Below are 23548 nucleotides of genomic sequence, written 5' to 3'. Positions count from 1 at the left end.
GGTAAACATTGGGCCTAGCTGTTGCATTACACCTTTATTTACAAAAAAGATTTGGCCCTCAGGCCATAGTTTGCCTGATTTACAGTTAAAAAATAGGGGGGCATGACTAAGGAAACTGTGGGGCAGCACTGAAATATTCTGTAGCCATTAAAAAGAGTAGTTGTGAATACTTTCTGAACACTACCTCGATTATAACTAGTAAAGTCCCTGGATAGGAGCATGCAAAAAAAAGGTAAGAGTTAATGAGATTGTTGGTGGGTTTTTTTTTTTCATAAAATTTAAGGAGGAAGGCATAAATCAGTAATCACAGAGATGTCAAGCCTTGTAGCTTGAATGTGGGGAGGGATTTTTGTGTATGTGTTGTGAGGGGATAAGATGGTAGGGGATGTTTTTAAGTCAGGTTAAATCATGCAAGATGAACGGACCCTAGAAAATGCCCCACTGCAATATTCTAGGTCTCTCGTAATCAGTGGGTCTTGCAGTGGCCTGGCCAGGTGGTTATCTGTGTCTCTTCCATCTTTTGGACCCAGGAAGTATCTCAAGCCCTAGTGGAAAAGACCCTACAGGTAAGTGAGCCTGTCATGAAGCTTGCAGAAGAGATTTCAGCTCAGTTAGGAATTGAATGACATATATCAATAGTTAGAGTAGCCATGTTTTCTAAATAAAAAATAATAATCAGACATCCAACCCATGGTATCACAGAAGCCAGGTTTTCATGGGGGCCTTTGGACAGAGAATTTGGAATTGGGGATGTTCTTGAGTTCTCTAAGTGCAACAACTCTCATAGTCCTTCTCAGACAGAAATCCTAGGCTGCGTGATTCTGAGATTTAGCAGTCTTTGCTTCCAGGGTTAATCTGGCATAATTTCCAACAACCAATTTTTTCCCTTTTTAAAATTCATTCTTGCTTTTTAACTCTTTATTTAAAAATAATGTCATAAAGTCTTGCAAAAATAATTCAAAGAATTCCATATGCCCTTCATCCACATTGTACCAATATAAATATCTTACATAACCACAGTACAGTTGTCCAAAATAGGAAACCAACACTGATACAAGATACAATATTATCTAATCTTAATTTAGCCAGTTACCCCACTAATATCTTTTTGTATGGTCCAGGATCCAATCCAGGATTACATGTTTATAGGTGAAGTTTTCACATCTCCCATGTCTCCTTTAATCTCAAAATATTTCAAGGTTGTTTTGTTAATTCTGATTTTCTTTATCACTTACATACAGTAAAATTCACACTTTTTAGTGTACAGTTCTAAGTTTTGACAAACATATACATTTTTGTAATGCTCAAATTCCCTCATGCCCTTTATAGTCAACTGCTTCCCCTATCCAAGCCTCTGGCAACTACCAATCTGTTATCTGCCCCTGTAGTTTTGCCTTTTCCACAACACTGAAAATAAAGCCATACAGTATCTAGCCTTTCAAATTTAGCTTCTTTCAGTTAGCACAATGCATTTGAAAATCATATAGAGGTTAACAAATGGAGCTGAGGGAAAGGAAGCTGGAGGGATGACACCCAGGAGTCTTGTGGACGGTGACATTCCCCTAGAAGGGATTACCAGGGGAGAATCCAACTTAACCAGTTGTCCCCCTCCTATGTTCCTGTCAGGATTTTCTGAAAAAGAGCAACGATCAGATTACACAGATTGTCCAACTGGTGCGAGGGAAGCTGAGCAGTGGGGCTCGCCTCACCCTGGAGGCCCTCACAGTCATTGATGTCCATGGTAAGCATGGAGGCCCCCCTGACATCACCGCCTGTGCCAGAACAGCAACCAGGCTTGCCTGTCTCTCTCCTCTGGATGGAGGACTCAGGGTCTCCTTTCCCATTAGAGAGAAGATTCTCCAACTAAGATTAAGATGTGGGAGTAAGAAGAGAAGCCAATGGTTCTGAGCAGGGCTGTTACTGAGACAGTGATGGCTACTGCCATTCCTGAGATTCACCACTGGGAACCATTTCCTTGCACTGACCAGAGTTAATATTTTTGAATATTCACCAGTTGGCAAGCTTGTGCTTAGTGCTTGATGTATATTATCTCATTTTTACATACTTTTCACAGATTAAGAACCTGAGGATTAGAGAGGTATATAACTTGCTGAGTGGCACACAGCTAGTAAGTAGCAGAGGATCTTTGTAATTTGAACCTATGTCTGTGATTCCAAACCTAGGAGACTGGAAATGTGCAGTGGTGCAGGGAAGGAATGGGTGAGAGAAGATACCTTCCAGCTCTTCCTTTAAAAAGAAGAGGAGAAATCACTGGGGTTTTTATGTAAAATAAACCACCTCCACATCCTCACTCCATCATCACCAAGGAAATGGGAGCTAGACCAGGCTGCTTGCCTAGGAGCAGTGTCCCTCTTGCTCACACCCAGATTCCTGCTGGCATTTCATGGCAGCTTCATCTCCTTAAGGCACCAGCCTGATATCCATTTGGGTAGACCAACATGAAATCAGGGAGAAGAAATGGAGAATGTGGTCCTCATCTGGCCACAAATCCAGCTGGTAGAAGTAATACATGCAGGTGTGGTTACTGCCCAGGGTGTCCCAGAGTGGTTGGGTTCACAGCACATGCACATGCACACACAGCATAATGCTGGTGTCCTCAACTTGGTCCTTTGAGATTTACCTTCCTTTTGGGTCTCTGATGCTACCACTCTGGGGTCCTCTCAAGAACCTGGAAGGGAATTAAACTCCTTGGGAAAGAAATGCCATCCAGTTTTCCACAGTGGCAGCACCAGTCTGCATTCCCACAAATAGTGTACTAGGGTTCAGTCTCACCTATAAGTGGAACCTAATCAACTAAACAAACAAGCAAGCAAAATAGAACCAGAGCATGTAAATAAAGAACAAACTGACAGTGACCAGAGGGGAGGAGTGAAGAGGATAACGGGGGAAAGAAGGGAAAGGATCCTCAAGAATCATGTATGAAGGACCCATGGACAAAGACAACAGGGGGGGAGGATTGAATATGGGAGGTGAGGGTGAGTAGGGCAGGGGAGAGTAATGGAGGGAAATCGGGGAAACTGTAATTGAACAACAATAAAAATAAATAAATACTCATTGGTATAATCTAATGCTACTGAAGTTTGAATGTATAACACTTGACATATAAGAATAGACAGCCAAACTAAAACAAACTTTAGCAGAAGAAAACTTAAATACAAATATATTCAAAAAGATAAATAAATAAATATGGTTAAGTTGGTAAAAAGGAAAACTCATTGAGAAGGAAAGAAGAGCTGTTGATGTAATCTTGTTCAAGGATTCTTTTCTTCAGGGGTTTGGATTTCACTGTAATAAAGATTTCTGAGAACCAAGATGGCGGCATAGGTGGACACATTGCACCTCCTCGCACAACCAGAGCTGACGGAAAATCGAGCAACAAGGAAGTGTGACACCAAGGAAATAAAAAATAAACATTCATCCAGACCAGTAGGAGGGGCGGAGAAGGGCAGCCAGGGCGAAGAGGACTTGCGTGGCCGTGGCAGGACCCAGACTGGCAGAGTGTGGGATGAACGGGGCAGGCAGCCTGACCATGGGCAGACCCTGCGGCCCCACATTGGCACACAGATAAACCGAGAGGGCCGGACTCAGAGTGGCAGAGAACGGAGCAGGCAGAGTGGTGGGTAGCACCCCGCGGCCCCACATTCGCGCACAGATAAACTGGACAAACGGCGGGGAGCAAAGCAGACAATGCAACCCAGGGCTCCAGCATGGGGAAATAAAGCCTCAAACCTCTGACTGAAAACGCCTGTGGGGATTGGGGCGGCAGCAGGAGAGACTCCCAGCCTCACGGGAGAGGTCATTGGAGAGACCAACACGGGCCTAGAGTGTGCACAAGCCCACCCACTTGGGAACCAGCACCAGAGGGGCCCAGTTTGATTGTGGGTAGCAGAGTGAAAGACTGAGAGCTGGTGGAGAGTGGAGCAGGTGCCATTGCTCCCTCTCGGCCCCTCCCCCACGTACAGCATCACAGCGCAGTGACCAGTGTTACCCCGCCCTGGCTCCGCCCCTTTAAGTAACAGATGCGCCAAGACCAAAAAAAAAAAAAAAAGGCCTAAATGACAGAACACTTCAAAGCTCCAGAAAAAATACAACTAAGCGACGAAGAGATAGCCAACCTATCGGATGCACAGTTCAAAACACTGGTTAACAAGATGCTCACAGAATTGGTTGAATCTGTTCAAAAACCAGATGAAAAAATGAAGCCTATGCTAAGAGAAACAAAGGAAAATGTACAGGGAACCAATAGTGATGCGAAAAAAACTGGGACTCAAATCAACGGTGTGGACCACAAGGAAGAAAGAAACATCCAACCAGAAAAGAATGAAGAAACAAGAATTTGGAAAAATGAGGAGAGGCTTAGGAACCTCCAGGACATCTTGAAACGTTCCAACATCCGAATTCTAGGGGTGCCAGAAGGAGAAGAGGAAGAACAAAAAATTGAAAACTTATTCGCACAAATTATGAAGGAGAACTTCCCTAATCTGGCAAAGGAAATAGACTTCCACTTCCAGGAAGTCCAGGAAGCTCAGAGAGTCCCAAAGAAGGTGGACTCAAGGAGGAACACACCAAGGCACATCATAATTATATTAGCCAAGATTAAGCAGAAGGAGAGAATCTTAGAAGCAGCAAGAGGAAAGGACACAGTTACCTACAAAGGACTTCCCATAAGACTGTCAGCTGATTTCTCCAAAGAGACCTTACAGGCAAGAAGGGGCTGGCAAGAAGTATTCCAAGTCATGAAAGGCAAGGGCCTACATCCAAGATTACTGTATCCAGCAAAGTTATCATTTAGAATGGAAGGGAAGATAAATTGCTTCTCAGATAAGGTCAAGTTAAAGAAGTTCATCATCACCAAGCCCTTATTATATGAAATGTTAAAGGGAATTACCTAAGAAAAAGAAGATAAAAATAGGAACAGTAAAAATGACAGCAAACTCACAGTTATTAACAACCGCACCTAAAACAAAAACAAGAGCAAACTAGGCAAACAACTAGAACAGGAACAGAACCATAGAGATGGAGATCACATGGAGGGTTGTCAATAGGGGATTGGGAGGGGGAGAGAGGGGGGAAAGGTACGGAGAATAAGTAGCATAGATGATAGGTGGAAAATAGATGGGGGGGGTAAGAATAGTGTAGGAAATGTAGAAGCCAAAGAACTTATAAGTATGACCCATGGACATGAAGTATAGGTGGGGAATGTGGGAGGGAGGGGGTGGGCAGGATGGAGTGGAGTGAGGGGGGCGGGAAATGGGACAACTGTAATGGCATAATCAATAAATATATTTTTTAAAAAAAGAAAAATGTTAGTCAGCCCCACAGCCCCATGATCAGGCTGTCAGCTCCCCTGGCTGGTCAGATGCTCTGCAAGATGTAAAGTGCTATCTAAATGTGATGCACTATTAATACTTTAGAAATATTTCACAGCTGCCCAGCTGGAACTGGGAAAAGAATTGTTTCTCCTGATCTCTGGCAGGGGGATTATTGTTGGAGGCAAATGTGACAGCTGTGACATGTAAATGAGGGACAAGGAAGGACAGTTGACGGTGGAGGTCATGGGCACCTGCCTAGGGCAGGTCCTGCGTGCTCCTCCTCTACTTGTGGTCTTGAATGAACCACTCAGCTCTGCCCAGGTAAAGTGGCCATGCTGACCCCTGCCTCTCCCATGTCTCACAATTTCAGGAGTCCCTGAAAGAAGACAGAGCTTTGACTCAGCCTCTTACCCCTAGGCCACTGCTGCTGCACCTACCCAGGTACAGCCTGAACCTCATGAGAGACACAAGGGCAGAAAATCTAGATGGATAACAGGCCCTAAGTCACTACTACAGGACTTTACAGAAGAGGGTAAAGAGCAGGCTGGGGAAGAGTGCAATGAAGAAAGAGCTGAGAATAAGTGTCCTGGATAGGCTGAGTGGCCTCCAGGCAGGCCCAGAGGTAAAAAGCAGAATGGTGTTGACAAACAGGGACTGGTTTTTCCCAGTTGGGCTAGAAGGAAAGGATTGGGCAGGACAGGAAGTTGAGGGAGTATACCTTGGGCAGAAAGGAAGAAATAGGCACTGAGCTGCATCCTGTTGGCATTGGAGAATCACCAGCAATGGAACAGGGAGGAAGGAGGGAGGAGAGGGAAAAAAAAAAAAAAAAGATTTCCCTCATGGAGAGGCATCCCTTTGCAAAGTTGTATTTCTGAGATCCTAATCTTGAGCTGCTGTACTCATTCTGAGATCTCAGTAGCTCTTGCCCTGTGAACTACCTAAAAAAATAATTAGTAATTCCAATAAACCTGTTGTCCACTCTTCAACTTCAGGGCTCCTATCACTGAGAGAAAATTAGGTTCACAATCCTATGAAAGGAGAAAACCTAGAAATGTATCTCCCAACTGGTTTCTCAGGGCCCCAGATGAAAAGAATACATCTAAACATGGATTCATGGGTTCCCTTCTCCACAATGTCAGGCCAAGTTGACTGTATTCTCTTAGGATATCCTAGAGGCCTGGAACAGAGCTCACAAGGTTATATTAGGGATAAGACAGCATTTGGGGGTAACTACATATTGCAAAGGCCTCTGAGTCAGCCCCACAAGAATTTAGGAATGATAACAATAGCTGATACTTATGTAATGTTTTATATGTCAGATGCAGTTCTCCTTTCTTTTTCTTTCTTTCTTTCTTCTTTTCTTCCTTCCTTCCTTCCTTTTTTCTTTCTTTCTTTCTTCTTTCTTTCTTTCTTTCAATCTTTCTTTCCTTTCTTTCTCTTTCTTCTTTCTTTTCCTCTCTCTTTTCCTCCCTCCCTTCCTTCCTTCCTTCCCTTCTACCTACCCATTATCTGTGTATATAGAGATATGTACATAGGCATGTAAATATGTATACATATAAGTGTTTATACACATAGATATTCATTTAATCATTATCATAACCCTATCAGGACAGTACTATGTTATCTGCATTTTACAGATTACTCAACTGAAGGAGAGAGAGATTGAGTAACTTGCCCAAAGTCACATAGCTAGTTAGAATTTGGACCCAGGCATATAAGAACAGACACATAGATCAATAGAACAGATTAGAGAGTCCAGAAATAAGCCCAAGTCTCTATGGTCAATTAATAGTCAACAAAAGGGGCAGAAGCATAAAATGGAGTAAAATGGCCTCTTCAACAAATGGTGTTGGGAGAACTGGACAGCTACATGCAAAAAAAAGAAAAGAAAAAAGAAATTTGACCACCAACTTACACCATACACAAAAATAAACTCAAGATGAATAAAAGACTTAAATAAAAGTCACAACACCATAAAAGTCCTAGAGGAGAACATAGGAAAGTCTCAGATATTCCACACAGCAATATTTTTACTAATATGTCCCCTAGATCAAGGGACATAAAGGAAAAAATAAATACATAGGACTTCGTCAAAATAAAAAGCGTATGCATGGCTAAAGAAAACAGCATTAAAGTGAAAAGAGAACGAACTGTAAGGGAAAATATATTTGCAAATAATAACTCAGACAAGGGTTTGATCTCCAAGATATATAAAGAACTCACATGACTCCACTCCAGGAAGACAAACAACCCAATTAAAAATGGGCAAAGGACCTGAATAGACACTTCTCCAAAGAGGACATATATAGAGCCCAGAGATATATGAAAGGATGCTCAGCATCACTAGCCATCAGAGAGATGTAAATTAAAACCACAATGAGATACCACTTCACACCAGTCAGAATGGCCATCATAACCAAATCAACAAATAACAAGTGCTGGTGAGGCTGTGGAAAAAAGGAAAACCTAGTACACTTTTGGGTGGGAATGCAGTGGTGCAGCCACTGTGGAAAATAGTGTGGAATTTCCTCAGAAAACTAAAAATGGAACCACCTTTTAACCTGGTAATTCCACTGCTGGGATTATACTCTAAGAATCCTGAAACACCAATTCAAAAGAACCTATGCACCCCAAAGTTCATAGCAGCACAATTTACAACAACCAAATGCTGGAAGCAACCTAAGTGCCCATCAGTAAATGAGTGGATCAAAAAACTATGGTACAGTTTTACACAATGGAATACTATGCAGCAGAGAGAAAAAGGAGCTCCTACCCTTCACAAGAGCATGAATGGATCTGGAGAGCATTATGCTAAGTGAAATAAGCCAGGTGGTGAGGGATGAATACCATATGATCTCACCTTTAACAGGAACCTAATCAACAAAACAAACAAGCAAGCAAAATATAACCAGAGACATTGAAGTAAAGAACAAACTGTCAGTAACCAGAGGGGAGGGGGAAGTGGGATAACAGGGGAAAAAAGGAGAAGGGTCATCAAGGAACACGTGTAAAAGACCCATGGACAAAGCCAAAGGACCCTACCCAGGGGGCTAGGATCTAGGTTGGGAGGTGGGGATGGGTAGGGCTGGCAGGGAGTAGTGGGGGGAATTGGAGACAAGTGTACTTGAACAACAAAAATAAATAAAATATAGAAAATTTAAAACAATGAATTTGGACCCAGGCAGTCTGATTTCAGAGTCTTCACCTTTACTGCCTCTGCTGTACTATAGTCTGAGAGCAGACAGTGCAGCAGATTCTGTGCCTGGCACCTTGGGAGAAGCAAAGACCAGCATCAGAAAGACATTGTTGCCTGCAGGTTGGGAGTGGGCAAGAAAGGTACTCGACCCTAAAGTTTTCTGAAGAATAAGGAGTGGCCTGGATGACATTTTCAAACCTTCTCTGATATAGATGGGAGGATGCTGGTAGCTCTACATGTATGTGTTTCTGTCTGTCCCAACAGCTCGTGATGTGGTGGCCAAGTTGTCTGAGGACAGAATCTGTGATCCAAACAATTTCCAGTGGATCTCCCAGCTGCGCTACTACTGGCAGGCAAAGGATGTGCAGGTGCAGATGATCACAACAGAGGCGCAGTATGGCTACGAATATCTGGGGAACTCCCCCCGGCTAGTGATCACACCCCTCACTGACCGTTGCTACAGGTGAGCTCTGGATGAACAGAGAACTTGCAAGGAAAACCTTCTAGGGTAGAAGGTTAGGAGCATCTTGAGTTTGTTACCTTTGCCCTTTATATTTTAGCTTCTCAGAGTTTTGACTTTTGCCCTTAGACACCAGGGTCTCACAGATTGGCATGGAAATTAGACCTGGGGCCAGAAAGGAGAACCCAGTAGGATTCCTAATGAAAATTAATGTCGTCAAGCCAACAAGCAGAAGGTTGGTGCCTGTCCTTGAAGCTTCCCAATGGCAGAATCAAGATAGTGCCTGGAGATCCTGGGCTAAGAGATAACCAAGGGCCAGATGAAGGACTCGGGCCAGGTGAAGGACCCAGGCCCAGAGTCTGTGAGCTCTGCCAGCCTGATGAAGAGGTATGCCAGTCTGAGTTTAGCACAGAAAGTGCTTTGCCACTTTCCTTGGAATTCATAACATTAGAAATCTGGACATTATGAACCTGTCCTCTGATGTTTAGATTATCTTTGATTTTGTATATTCTTTACAGTGGAATTTTTTAAATTTTAACAATACCTGAGCACTTTCTCCTTCCAAAGTCTTCAATCACTTGTTTTCTATGCTCTTCATTCATTTTTAGCCCAATAAACATATATTTTTAATGTTTTACACTTGTTTCAATTATTTCCCCTTTTGTCCCCCTCCACCCAGACTGCCCTCCACTTCCATAGTCAATCCCTATCCCATTGTCCATGTCTTTATATATGTTCCTTGACTAATGCCTTCACCTTCTTTCAAAGAGTCTCCCCATCCCATCTCCCCTCTTGCTACAGTCAGTCTGTTCTGTGATTCTATGCCTCTGGTTCTGTTTTGCTGATTAGTTTATTTTGTTCATTAGATTTCTCTTATAAGTGAGATCATGTGGTATTTGCCTTTCACCAACTGGCTTGTTTCACTTAGCATAATGCTCTCCATCTATGCTGTTCCAAAGGGTAGGAGTTCCTTCTTTCTTTCTTCTGCATAGTATTCCATTGTGTAAATGTATCATAGTTTTTTGATCCACTCATTTACTGATGGACACTTAGGTTGCTTCCAGCATTTGGCTATTGTAAATTGTGCTGCTATGAACTTTGGGGTGCATAGGTTCTTTTGAATTGGTGTTTCAGGATTCTTAGAGTATAATCCCAGCAGTGGAATTACCAGGTTAAAAGGTGGTTCCATTTTTAGTTTTCTGAGGAAATTCCATACTGTTTTCCACAGTGGCTGCACCAATCTTCATTCCCACCAACAGTGTACTAGGGTTCCCTTTTCTCCACAACCTCACCAGCACTTGTTGTTTGTTAATTAGTTAATGATGGCCATTCTCACCAGTGTGATCCCAGTGTGAAGTGGTATCTCATTGTGGTTTTATTTTGCATCTCTCTGATGGCTAGTGATGTTGAACACCTTTTTCATATGTGTATGGGCCCTCTGTATGTCCTTAGAGAAGTGTCTATTCAGGTCCTTTGCCCATTTTTTAATTGGATTGTTTGTCTTCCTGATATTAAGCCATATGAGCTCTTTTTATATGTTGGAGATTAAACCCTTGTCAGATGTATCATTGGCAAATATGTTCTCCCTTACAGTCAGTTTTGTTTATATTTTGATGATGTTTTCTTTAGTCATGCAGAAGCTTTTTAATTTGATGTAGTCCCATTTGTTTATTTATTCCTTTATTTCCCTTGCCCTAGGAGATATATCAGCAAAAATATTGCTACGTGAGATATCTGAAATTTTACTTCCAATGTTTTTCACTAGGATTTGGTGGTATCAAGACTTATATCTAAGTCCTTCATCCTATTTGAGTTTATTTTGGTGTATGGTGTAAGTTGGTGGTCTAGTTTCTTTGTTTCTATCTTTGTTTTTTCTTTTCTTTTCTTTTTTTGCATGTACCAATATAATTCTCCCAACACCAATTTTTGAAGAGGTTATTTTTACTCCATTGTATGCTCATGCCCCCTTTGTCAAATATTAATTACCAAGACACGTGGGTTTGTTTCTGGGACCTCTATTCTGTTCCATTGATCTATATGTCTGTTTTTATGCTAGTACCTGACTGTTTGGATTACAGTGGACTTGTAGTATAGTTTGATATCAGGTATTGTGATCCCTCCAACTTTGTTCTTCTATCTCAAGATTGCTGAGGCTTTGGGGGGGGGGTTGTTTTGGTTCCATATAAATTTTTGAAGTATTTTTTCTAGATCTATGAAATATGCTATTAGTATTTTATTAGGAACTGTGTTGAATCTATAGATTGCTTTGGGTGGTATGGACATTTTAATGATGTTAATTCTTCCAATCCATAAACATGGCATATGCTTCCAATTTTTGTATATTCCTCAATTTCTTTCTTTAGTGTTCTGTAGTTTTCCCAGTGCAGGTCTTTTACCTCCTTGGTTAAATTTATTCCTAGTTACTTAATTTTTTTTTTGTTACTATGGTAAATAGGATTTTTTCTTAGTTTCTTTTTCTGATAGTTCATTGTTGGTGTGCAAAAATACCATCAATTTCTGAATATTGACTTTGTATCCTGCTACTGTGCTGAATACACTTAATTAGGTCAAGAAGATTTTTGGTGGAATCTGTAGGGTTTTCCATTTACACCATCATATCATCTGCAAATAATCACAGTTTTACTTCCTCCTTTCCAATTTGGATGCCTTTTATTTCTTCTTCTTGTCTGATCGCTGTGGCTTGAACTTCCAGTACTATTTTGAATAAGGGTGGTGAAAGTGGACACCCTTGTCTTGTTCCTGACCTTAAGGGAAACATTTGTAGGTTTTGCCCACTGTGTATGATGTTGACAGTAGGTTTTTCACATTTGCCTTTATTATATTAATGTATGCTCCCTCTGTTCCCATTTTGCTAAGTGTTTTTATCATAAATCGGTGCTAGATATTATCAAATGCTTTTTCAGCATCTGTTGATATGATCATGTGATTTTTGTCCTTCATTTTGCAATGTACTACATTCATTGATTTGCAAATATCATACCATTCTTGCATCCTTGGAATAAATTCCACTTGATCATGGCATATGATCTTTTTAATGTATTGCTGGATCCAGTTAACCAATGTTTTGTTGAGGATTTTAGCATCTATGTTCATCAGACATATTGGCTTATAACATTCTTTCTTTGTTGTGTCTCTACCTGACTTTGGAATTAGGATAACAATGGCCTCTGAGAAAAAGTTTGGGAGTCTTCCCTCTTCTTGAATTTTTTGGAATAGTTTGAGAAGAATAAATGTTAGTTCTTTGAACGTTTAGTATAATTTGCCTGTGAAACTATCTGGTCCACGGTTTTTGTGCAGCAGGAGTCTTTTTATTACCGCCTTTATTATTATTATTTTTTATTACCGCCTTTAATACTGGTTTTTGTAGGTCTATTTAGGTTTTCTGCTTCTTCTTGATTGAGTTTTAGAAGATTGTATGTTTCTAGAAATTTGTCCATTTTACCCATGTTGTCCAATTTCTTGGCCTATAGTTGTTCATAGTAATCTCTTGCAATCCTTTGTATTTCTGTGGTATCAGTTGTTACTTCTCTTTAATTTCTGATTTTATTTATTTGCATTCTCTTTTTTTCAGGATGAGTCTGGTTAACAGGTTTTCAGCTTTGTTTATCTTTTCAAAGAATCAGCTCCCGGATTCTTTGATTTTTATTTTTTAATTTTTTTTTTAGTCTCTATGTCATTTAATTCTGCTCTGATCTTGATTATTTCTTTCCTTCTACTTGGTCTGGGCCTTTTTTGTTATTGTTTTTCTCATTCTTTTACATTTAGGGTTAGGTTGTATATTTGAGATTTTTTTATTCTCTTTAGGTAGGCCTGTATTGCTGTGAACTTCCCTCTCAAGACTGACTTTGCTGTGTCCCAAAGGTTTTAGGTTGTTGTGTGTTTATTTTAAGTGGTTTCCAGCTACTTTTTGATTTCTTCCTTGATCTCATTGTTAACCATTCATTATTTAATAACATGTTTTTCAGCCTCCATGTACTTGAATGTTTTTGAGTCTTTTTCCTGAAGTTTGTTTCTATTTTCAAGCCATTGTGATCCAAGAAGATGCTTGATATGATTTCAATTTTCTTAAATTTGTTGAGGCTTGTTTTGTGTCTTATCATGTGGTGTATCTTTGAAAATGATCCATGTGCATTTGAAAAGAATGTATATTTTGCTTCTTTGGGATGAAATGTTCTATAAATATCAATTAGTTCAAATTGATCTAGAGTTTTGTTAAATGGGGCAATATTCTTGTTGATTTCTTATTTGGAAGATCTGTCCATTGTTGCCAACAGGATGTTAAAATCCCCTAAAATGACACTAGCCATCAGAGACATGCAAATTAAAACCACAATGAGATACCACTTTACACTGAGAATGAGAATGGCCATCATAAACAAACAACAAGTTTTGGAGAGGATGTGGAGAAAAGGGAACCCTAGTGCACTGTTTGTGGGAATGAAGACTGGTGCAGCCACTGTGGAAAATACCATGGAATTTCCTGAGAAAACTAAAAATGGAACTGCCTTTTGACCCAGCAATTCCACTGCTGGGATTATATCCTAAGTACCCTGAAACACCAAGCCATAAGAGCCTATGCACCCCAATGTTCATAGAAGCACAATTTACAATAGCCAAGGGCTGGAAGCAACCTAAGTGCCCATTATCAGTAAATGAGTGGATAAAAAAATTGTGGTACATTTACATGATGCAATAATACGCAGCAGAAAGGAAGAAGGAGCACCTACCCTTTGCGACAGCATGAATGGAACCTGAGATCATTATGCTAAGTGAAATAAGCCAGGTAGTGAGGGACAAATACTATATGATCTCACATTTAAGTGGAACCTAATCAACAAAACAAACAAGCAAGCAAAATATAACCAGAGACATTGAAATTAAGAACAATCTGACAGTAACCAGAGGGGAGGTGGAGGGGATAACGGGGGGGAAAGGGGGAAAGGGTTTTCAGGAACAACTATACAGGACACATGGACAAAACCAAGAGGGGGTGGAAGCAGGGGAGGGAGGTGGGGGTGGCTGGGGTCGAGGGGTGGGAATGGTGGAGGGTAAATGCAGACAACTGTACTTGAACAATAAAATATTTTTTTAAATCCCCTAATATGATTGTATTGCTATCAATCTCTTTCTTAAAGTCCTCCAGGATTTTCTTTATATATTTTGGCTCTCCTATATTGGGTGCATAAATGTTTACAAGGGTTATATCTTCTTGTTGGATTATCTCTTAAGTATTATGTAGTGACCTTCTTTGTTGGTTGTTATGACCTTTGTTTTGAAGTCTATTTTGTCGAATGTAAGAACTGCTACCCCAGCTTTTTTTTATGTCTATTTGCATGGAATATTTTTTCCCACCCCTTCACTTTTAGCCTGTGTAAATCTTGTTCTGAGATGGGTCTCTTCTAGACAGCATATGTGCTTGTCATATTTTCTTATCCATTCAGCTACCCTATGTCTTTTGATTGGGGCATCTAATCCATCTACATAAAGGTTATTATTGATAGGCATTTGTTCATTTCAATTTTTCACCCTTTTTACCTGTGTTCCTCTCTCTCTCTCTATTTCTTATTTTTCTGAAAACAGTCCCTTTAGCATCTCTTGCAATGCTGATTTAGTGGAGCTGTATTCTTTTAGCCTTGTTTTAGTCTGGAAAGCTCTTTATTTCTCCTTCTATTTTTAATGAGAGCCTTGCTGGATAGAATAGTCTCAGTTACATGTCCTTGCTTTTCATCACTTAGATTATTTCATGTCAGTCTCTCTGGTTTGTCGTGTTTCTGTTGATAAATCAGCTGACAGCCTTATCAGAGCTCCCTTATATGTTACTAGCTGTTTCTCCCTTGCTGCCTTTTAGATTCTCTCCTTGTCTTTAAATTTTTGCCATTTTTATTGTGATATGTTCTCTAGGGGGCTTCTTTGGGTTCACCTTGATTAGCATCCTCTGTGCTTGCTGACCTTTCATGATGTTTTCCTCTTACTGAGTTAGGGAACTTTTCTGTCATTATTGTTTTCAAAAAGGTTTTCTATCCCTTGCTCTTTTTCTTCTTTTTCTGGTATTACTATGATGCAAATATTGCTATGTTTCATGTTGTCCCAAAGTATCCTTAAACTGTCTTCATTCTTTCTGAGTCTTTTTTTGTTTTGTTGCTCTGGCTGGGTGCTTTTTTCTACCTTGTTACCACTTGCTGATTCAGTTCTCTAGCTTCATCTAGCCTGCTTTTGATTCCTTCTAGTGTTCTTCATTTTAGATATTGTATTCTTCATTTCATCCTGGCTCTTATTCATAGTTTCTATGTCCTTTTTCATTCTGATGTAGTTCCCATTAAGTTCCCTGTAGTTCTCACTAAGTTCTTTGAGCATCTTTATAACCATTACTTTGAATTCTATGTCTGATAAATTGCTTGCCTCAATTTAATATAGCTCTTTTTCTGGGGATTCATCCTTTCCTTTTGAGTGGGGGTTGTTTCTTTTTCTCCCCAATTTAGGTATATCTTTTTGTTCATTTCTATGTATTAGATTGATCTGAAAATGAGAACATAAGAAAGGGAATGAAGAAGGCAAAATGGAGTAAGAAAAGGGAGAAGTAAAATATGAGATCTAAAATTTAAAAAAGATAGTGAACTAATTGGAACAACATTGAAGATAAAGAAAAAATGTTTAAAAAGCTATGGGAAAGAGAAAACCATGCAAACAATGAAAAAATGAGGTGGAATTCATGTCAGCAGAGTTCAGTGCTTGGCTGCCGGCCTCTCCTTCTAGATTAAACTCTGTCGATGTCAGACATCTTCCCCATCTACTTCTAGGCAGCCTGTTTGAGGGTACAAGCAATCTACAGCCTGTGGCTATCTCCTTTAGGCTTGGCTGCATCTGGGAGGGTCCTCACTTCTCTGCCCTGCTGGCTTTTCATCAGCACAAGGCCCAGTGGTAGGTCATCCAATGTCCGAAAGTACTTCAGGTTCCACCTCCACCTGCCTCTATCTCTGGTCCTGCTGTTAGTCTTAGCCTCAGTACTGACATGTCTGTATCTGAGAGAGCTTCTGGTGTGATCAGGAGGATTGGGCCCCTGGATTTCCCCTTGGAGGCAGTGTTCAGACTTCAGGGAAGATAGTGGGTGTGTTCCCCCTCCCCTGTGCCACACGTCTTGGTCTGTCCAAGATTATTTCTAATGTCCAATAATGTATAGTTTCTGATGAGTTAGCTGTCTGTTTCATGTGAGGAGCCAAACTGTGGAAAAGGGACAGCTCTTTCCTATCTGGTGCTGATGTGAGCTCTGTATAAGAGCCAAGGCTGGGAAGGGCCCTGAATTCCCCTTGCTATGCCAATTTCTGCATTCTCTACTTAGCTGGTTTTAGTGGAATAGGACCCTAGGAACCAGCAACTTGTTGAGGCTGAGAAAAGTTCAGAAAGTCCCCCCTTGGCATCTCTCTTTATTTCCCCTCAGGGTATGTACCTAGCAGGGGGCAGCTGAGCCTGTCCACACTGTTCCACAGGAGGGGGATGAGTATGCCTTTCCCTTCCTAAATGTTTTTACTTTGTGGGGGATGGAGAGGAGGGGTCTGTCAGGCTGCAAAGAATCTCTAGTGCTCAAATCTTGCCCATCTAACTCCAAGCCCACTGCCTTTGTAGGAGATGCTGTCCAGAACTCTGTGTTCTGCAAAACCCCTCACCTGCTAGCCAAGCTAGGCAGAGCCCAGCAAACCCCTTGAGCAACTCTCTGACTCCCAGCCCAGCTTAATTCAGTGAGAATGAACTGCACTTTTAATCTGATCTCTTTGCTGAATAAGCAGCTGTTTGTGGGGTCTTTGCCCAGTCCCTTTTCAGCTCCTTTTTTAAAAGACCCTATGTGTTACCCATCCTGCAGTACTGAGTCACTCTCTGGTTCTCTGTACATACCCCTCCCCAAAAAGCAAAATGTCTCACTGTCATGGCTGGTTACAGCCTGCTGGTGCCTCTGACAGACTTAGGTGCAGCAATCTGATCATTTTAGGAGATTGAGCTCCTATTTGGAATACTCCATGTTGGCTCTGCCATTATGAACATGCTGCTTGCTGTGTGTGTGTGTAGCTCGGATCTCTTGGAATTGAGAGGTCCTGGGACTCCCAAGTCTCTCCCAATTAGAGATGGGGATCCCTGTGCAGGACTAGAGCCCCCTGCTCTGAGACAGCAGGGAACTCCTACCCTGCAATTTCTGTCTGGTCTTTCTGCTGCTACAGGTGCCACACACAGGATATTTCTCTTCAACTTATAACATCTCCTTACTGAATGGATGGTATGAAGTGTTTTCTATACTCCTTGGCTTCAAAACTACATATCAGCTAAGATTCTGTTGATTGTTAGGGTTAATTGTCAGAATATCAGCTGAAAATCCAAGTTGGGGGCAAGAGCAAGTGGATTCAGCTTCCACCTACTTGGCCACCTTCTTCAACCTTCTCATTTATTCCATTCATTATTCAACAGCCATTCCTCGAACCTTCCTGTGCACTGTGAATGACCTCCAAGAATCCTCAACCTAATGGGGTGGGGAGATACTCAGATGATTACAAGACAGTGTATTAGCTGAGATTATAGAAGCTTGTGCAGGGGGCTGTGGAACCACAGTTAACACATCATTTATTTCTGACATTTACCTTGTGCCTGCACCCCTTAGGACACTGATGGGGGCTTTGAAGCTGAATCTTGGGGGAGCTCCAGAAGGTCCAGCTGGGACAGGCAAGACAGAAACCACCAAAGATCTGGCCAAAGCTTTGGCCAAGCAGGTAGGGAAATGCTGTCCATCCCTACCCTTTCCTCCTGTTCCTCTCTAGACCCCTGTCCAGGGAAGCTGGCATGAAGTTCAAGATGGGTTAGTATAACAGGCAGAGTGGATCCCAGCTCCTCATGTGGAATAGGAAGCAAGGAACACACCTGTTTCATAGTGCAGAATAATTCAGGTGTGGGGAACCCATCCTGAATGGTGCCCATATTGTCTTTCTCTCTAGTGTGTAGTCTTCAACTGCTCAGATGGTCTGGATTACAAAGCAATGGGGAAGTTCTTCAAAGGCCTGGCCCAAGCTGGAGCATGGGCCTGCTTTGATGAGTTCAACAGGATTGAGGTAACGCTGCCACTGGAGGACAGAGGGGTTGGATATGCAGGGGATTTTTTCTGGCTTCTCAGCTCCTCAATGACAGGGTCATATGTATCTTCTATAGCCTCTTGCACAGAGTAGGTACTCAATGAACTAAACAAAAATATCCCCAACAATATAAAATGCCTGTTTTATACACATATGCATCCTTATCATAGTCAATATTGTACTAGCTTACTCAAAAATTTATTGAGCAGCTACTATATCAGATACTTTGCATGTGTTCATGATACAAAGGTAAAAAAATGGTTTTTCCCTCTAGGCTCTTACAATCTAGCAAAGGGAAATAAAAATTAAATGAAACAAACAGAATATGATAAACATCTACAGCAGTGGCACAAAGTAGGCCTCACAGAAGAGGGGTGATTAATTCTACTTGGGTGGGGAATTGAGATCAGGACATATAAACTTGCAATTTAAACAAAAAATGCCGTTCAAATATATACTATAGGTAAAGCATTATGCTAGGTATGGAAGAAAGACGAAATACTATGGAAACCACACACACACACTTTTTTTCTTTACCAAAACCCCAGTCATGCTCCTAATTTTTAACGCAAAGATCTGGTTCTTGAGTGACTGGGTTCTATTTCTGCTAAGTGAAGGGGACTCTGGCAGAGGGGGTGGGTGCCCATCAGAAGCAGGAACTTGCATCAGCCAGCCATTCTCACCCTAGGTAGAAGTGCTATCTGTGGTGGCTCAGCAGATTCTTAGCATTCAACAAGCCATTATCCGGAAGCTAAAGACATTCATCTTTGAAGGCACTGAGCTGTTGCTGAACCCAACCTGTGCTGTCTTCATCACCATGAACCCTGGCTATGCTGGCAGGGCTGAGCTTCCAGATAACCTCAAGGTAAACACCAACATGAATGAATGCTGGGTGTACTTATGATGTAGAAACCTCTGGGAGTACTGAGGGTCTCAGAGAAGCCAGATAATGGGACTGGGTGACATTCAGCTGTGGAGTGTTGATGGAGGTAAGATGGTACTTGCCCCTAAAACAAAACCACTTCCTCTCTCATGGGGGGTAGGGTGGGGAAAAGGAAAGAGGTGAGGAGAGATATACATAATAACCAATGGCAAATAGGAAATAATGTGCACTAGATCAAGGGTCACTATTTCTATTGTCTTCAGGGGTCAGACACATAATATAAATGAAAGAAGCCATTTGGGCACAGTGGGGACTCTGATAAATGCCCCATCTAGAGGCAGAAGCTCATATTTAGCCCAGCCCAGCAGAAATTGTCAAATCATCTCATTTTTTAGGAAAAAACAGAAATTTTGATTTTTACATAAAATCTGATTTTTAGATGCTGGGTCAATGTAAGAAAATAATCACTGTAAGCCAAACAAAACATATCTACTTATAAAAAAGCATCGAAGTTGTATACAGAGAAGTCTAGTAAACCTAAGCTGGAGCTCCCCTTTATTACTAAGCTAGTTAATGGACACCTAAGCAATGTCCATACCAAAGCAGGTTGTCCCAACCAGCTAGAGAGATGGCAAGAGAACGTGCTTGTCCCCAGTACCTGCTGATGAGCTGTGCCGAGCTACAGCCATGGCAATAACCATTGACCCTGCTGCTAGTGAAATAAGGAAATGCCTCTGAAGGAGAAGAAAGAGCCAACCAGGCCATCTTGAAGTGAATAGACTCTGGATGACCTTAGCATGCCTCTTTCATGGAAGGAAAAAATCCAAAATATAAGACGGCTGGGTCTCCTCCTGTGGGAAGAGCACCTAACACTCTAGCTTCAAGAAAAGACCTACTAGAGGGCTACTTCTAGGTCTGCTTTTTTATTGATTTTGTTATTGTTTCATCTCCTTGAGGAGAAGACAGAAGAGAGACCCAGACAAAGCCACACTGACTGACTTTAGCACACTAAGTTCTCACTTAATGTCATTGATAGATTCTGTGACTTTAAGGGAAATGACATAATTACAAAACCAATTTTACCATAGGCTAATTGATATAAATAAGTTAATTTCTTATATAACCTCATCAATGCTATAATGAAATATCACATTGAACAAAACAATGTTATTTGAGGACCTGCTGTACATGATACTCCACCTGCTAGAAATACATTCTGATTAGTACCATAGGATCTTGTTCAGATCCACCATTCTTCCTCTTCCCTGGAATGGAGATGAGTCAGAGAGGTTCTTAAGTGGTTCCTTCCCTCTAGGTGAACATAGGCCAGTGAGAACCAAGGTAGAATTTGGATTCACATTTCTCACTTTTTCCACCCAGTTGTAACTGCTCCCTGTACCCCTCTGAGCCAACAACCATGTTAGATCTTCACAAGAAACTTCCATGAGGTGAAGTGATATAGTAGAAAGCACCAGGGGTTGGTATCAGAAAGCCAGGATTTCAGTCTTAGCTCTATCTCTAACTGCATGACTCAGGCAAGTCATTTCTCTTATAAGATCTAAGGTAATAATAACAATAGCTGATGTTTATTGAGCACTCACTATGTGCTACATACTTTTCTAAGTATCCCACTTATGTGGCATCATTTGTTCTCACGATAACTATGAAGAGGGTACAATTGTTAGCCCATTTAGAGACAAAAGAACTGAGGTCTACCAGAGTTATATAACCTGTAACAGAACAAAGACTCAAATCAAGATTTCTCTGACTTCTGATACATACAGGTCCTACATTCCTAAATGACTCCTGCTGGAAATCTCCAAGAGTTGAATGCTACTCATTTGGCTTAAGGCAATGAGGTGTTGTTAGGACACCAGCACCTAGGGCCTCTGCACATTGTGAGGGCCCCAGTGTGACATCATGCACCTAGACAGGGTCCATGGGGAGGTCACTGGAGCAGGGAACCTCTCCAGTGAAGACAGTTTCTCTGCATTGTCTTGTCCTCCTCCCACCTTTCCTTGTTCATCAACAGCATGGCCTCAATGATCATGCTACTTCTCTTCACCTCTGCAGATGTGCTTCCCCATTGCTTACTGTATGCCTTCAGGTTCTCAATGGCTGTTTCTTTTCCAGGCCTTGTTCCGGACAGTGGCCATGATGGTACCAGACTATGCCCTCATTGGAGAAATCTCTCTCTACTCCATGGGGTTTATGGACTCCAGGAGGTATGTTACATTGGTTTTCCAGGGGGTCCTAAAGCTCCCAAAAGGGTGGCTTTTATGTGGTGGATTAAAGGTGGGTTGCCCATTGGAAAAGAGAAATTGAGAAAAAGGCTTCTGCTTACATGTTAATGTAAAAGCACCAGCCCTGGCCTTGGTCCTGACCTCACCCCTGACTAGAAAATGACGCAGGTTCCCAAGAAAAGGTCACCACTTTCATTATGTACACCTATTATGGACTTATAATGAGGTGTTGCAGAAAGCAGCCACTCATCTTCTCCCTATTCCTCCCTGTAACATTTGTGCATGTGTCCAAACACATGCACACACACATTCCTAAATGGCTTAAGGCAACACTGAAAAACATGAAATTATTTCAAGATTTAAGGAGAAATTTTAATATAATTTAGAATTAACATTGTTATCAATATAACATTTATTTACTTTAACCAACTGGGTATCTCTCATTCCAGTATTACCCAGTTTTCCAAGGCACACACTCACACATACACACATCAGTGCCTTTATCACATGCACCTAGACTTATTAATATCATTGTGAAATGGCTTTAATGACTTACTTCAAATTTTACATTTGCCTTTTTTACATTGTCCTGGCCATAATCAATCAATGTTTTGCTACCACAGAGGTCTCCGAAGGCCCAGTGTCTTTGTGACCTGGCTATTCTCACTTTCAATCCAAGGGGCTGCATGCAGACATTCTGAACAGCATGTGCTACCCTTTCTAGGCCAAGAGACTTCTCCAGTCACATGAAGTTTAATTTATTTTTGCTGTAAGAAATCTCGATTACATTTCTTTGCCCATTCAATTCATTTACTTTATTTAATTGTCGAACCACCTGCCTTATGTCCAGACATGTGCAGCACAATGCCTTTGCGTTTAAAGTAAATTGGTGTCATAGAGGAGATTCATCACAAAGAAGATGTACATAAGCATATTACTTAGGGTAACCCTGACCCCCAAATCCCATTGCCTTACCATAGAAAAGTTTATTTTTTAGTCTCTGGAAAATCCAAATGGGTGTTTGTGATCAGGGACACTCCTTCCCCAAAAGAAGGTGCCCAGTGCCTTATATGTCACTGCTACAACACACGAATGTGAAGGATCTCACAGAGGGAGTTTCTATTGACCAACCCTGGAAGTAGTATACTCCCCTCTCATTCACATGCCACTAGCTAGGACTCAGTGGTGTGACCACCGCAACTGCATGGGAGGCTAGATTATGTGATCCAGAAGTGTGCCCAGCAGAATAAGAAATGGTAGTACATGTGAGTATACATGTGTTGGGTACTGACTATATTAAAGTTTGAATTGGTTTTTAAATTTAAAAAGTAAAACATGGACATTGAAAAAATTGTAATGTTACAGAAGTTAAAAAAGTGAGGTTCACATCAGCAACCCTTAATCACACTCTCCAGGAATTAACAATAACATTATTAATAGTTTGATATATTATCTCCAAATGTGTATATGTATGTGTCTCTCTCTGTGTATGTACACATACATTCATATAAACATGTAAAAGTATATACACATACAATCTTTCATGCCATATGTTATATATCTGTGTGTCTGCTTGCTTTTTTTTCATCTAACTTTGAGGGTTACAATGCTTCCTTACATCATGGCAACACTACTAGAAGGCCTTCAAATCATAGGGCTTTTTCATCAAGAGCATGGACAAGTTTTTATCTCTTTTTTTAAATTTTAATTTTTTATTATTATTCAATTACAGTTGTATGCCTTTTCTCCCCATCCCTCCACCCCACCCCAGCCAAAACCCCCTCCCTCCCCTACCTCCATCCTCTCCCTTGATTTGGTCCATGTGTACTTTATAGTAGTTCATGTAATCCCCTCTCCTCACTGTCCCCTCCCGACGCCCCCCTGCCCATTGTTAGATTGTTCTTAACTTCAATGTCTCTGGTTATATTTTGTCTGCTTTGCTCTTCCATTTATTATGTTCCAGTTAAATGTGACATCATATGGTATTTGTCCGTCACCACCTGGTGTATTTCACTTAACATAATGCTCTCCAGTTCCATCCATGCTGTTGCAGAGGGTACAAGCTCCTTCTTTCTCTCTGCTGCATAGAATTCCATTGTGTAAATGTACCATAGTTTTTGGATCCACTCATTTGCTGATGGACACTTCGGTTGCTTCCAGTACTTTGCTATTGTAAATTGTGTTGCTATGAACATTGGGGTGCACAGGTTCTTTTGGATTGCTGTCTCAGGGTTCTTAGGGTATAATCCCAGCAGTGGAATTGCGGGGTCAAAGGGCAGTTCCATTTTTAGTTTTCTCAGGGAAT

At 41.2% G+C, this 23548-nt stretch overlaps 1 protein-coding gene across 1 annotated transcript in view; it reads left to right on the top strand.

Annotated features, from left to right (window-relative positions):
• Positions 1 to 23548, top strand: part of DNAH3 (dynein axonemal heavy chain 3) — a 239369-nt gene that overhangs the window by 122064 nt on the left and 93757 nt on the right. The window contains exons 26-32 of the mRNA XM_024560497.3: positions 456 to 566; positions 1627 to 1741; positions 8794 to 8992; positions 17652 to 17760; positions 17983 to 18096; positions 18806 to 18982; positions 21134 to 21225. Coding sequence (XP_024416265.2) covers positions 456 to 566; positions 1627 to 1741; positions 8794 to 8992; positions 17652 to 17760; positions 17983 to 18096; positions 18806 to 18982; positions 21134 to 21225 — 917 coding nt within the window. The remainder of the gene's footprint in view (positions 1 to 455; positions 567 to 1626; positions 1742 to 8793; positions 8993 to 17651; positions 17761 to 17982; positions 18097 to 18805; positions 18983 to 21133; positions 21226 to 23548) is intronic.

The sequence above is a fragment of the Desmodus rotundus genome, chromosome 1 (genome assembly GCF_022682495.2).
Source record: "Desmodus rotundus isolate HL8 chromosome 1, HLdesRot8A.1, whole genome shotgun sequence".
NCBI classification, from domain to species: domain Eukaryota; kingdom Metazoa; phylum Chordata; class Mammalia; order Chiroptera; family Phyllostomidae; genus Desmodus; species Desmodus rotundus.
The sequence above is the reverse complement of the archived record's forward strand: the minus strand, read 5'-3'. Positions and strand labels throughout refer to the sequence as shown.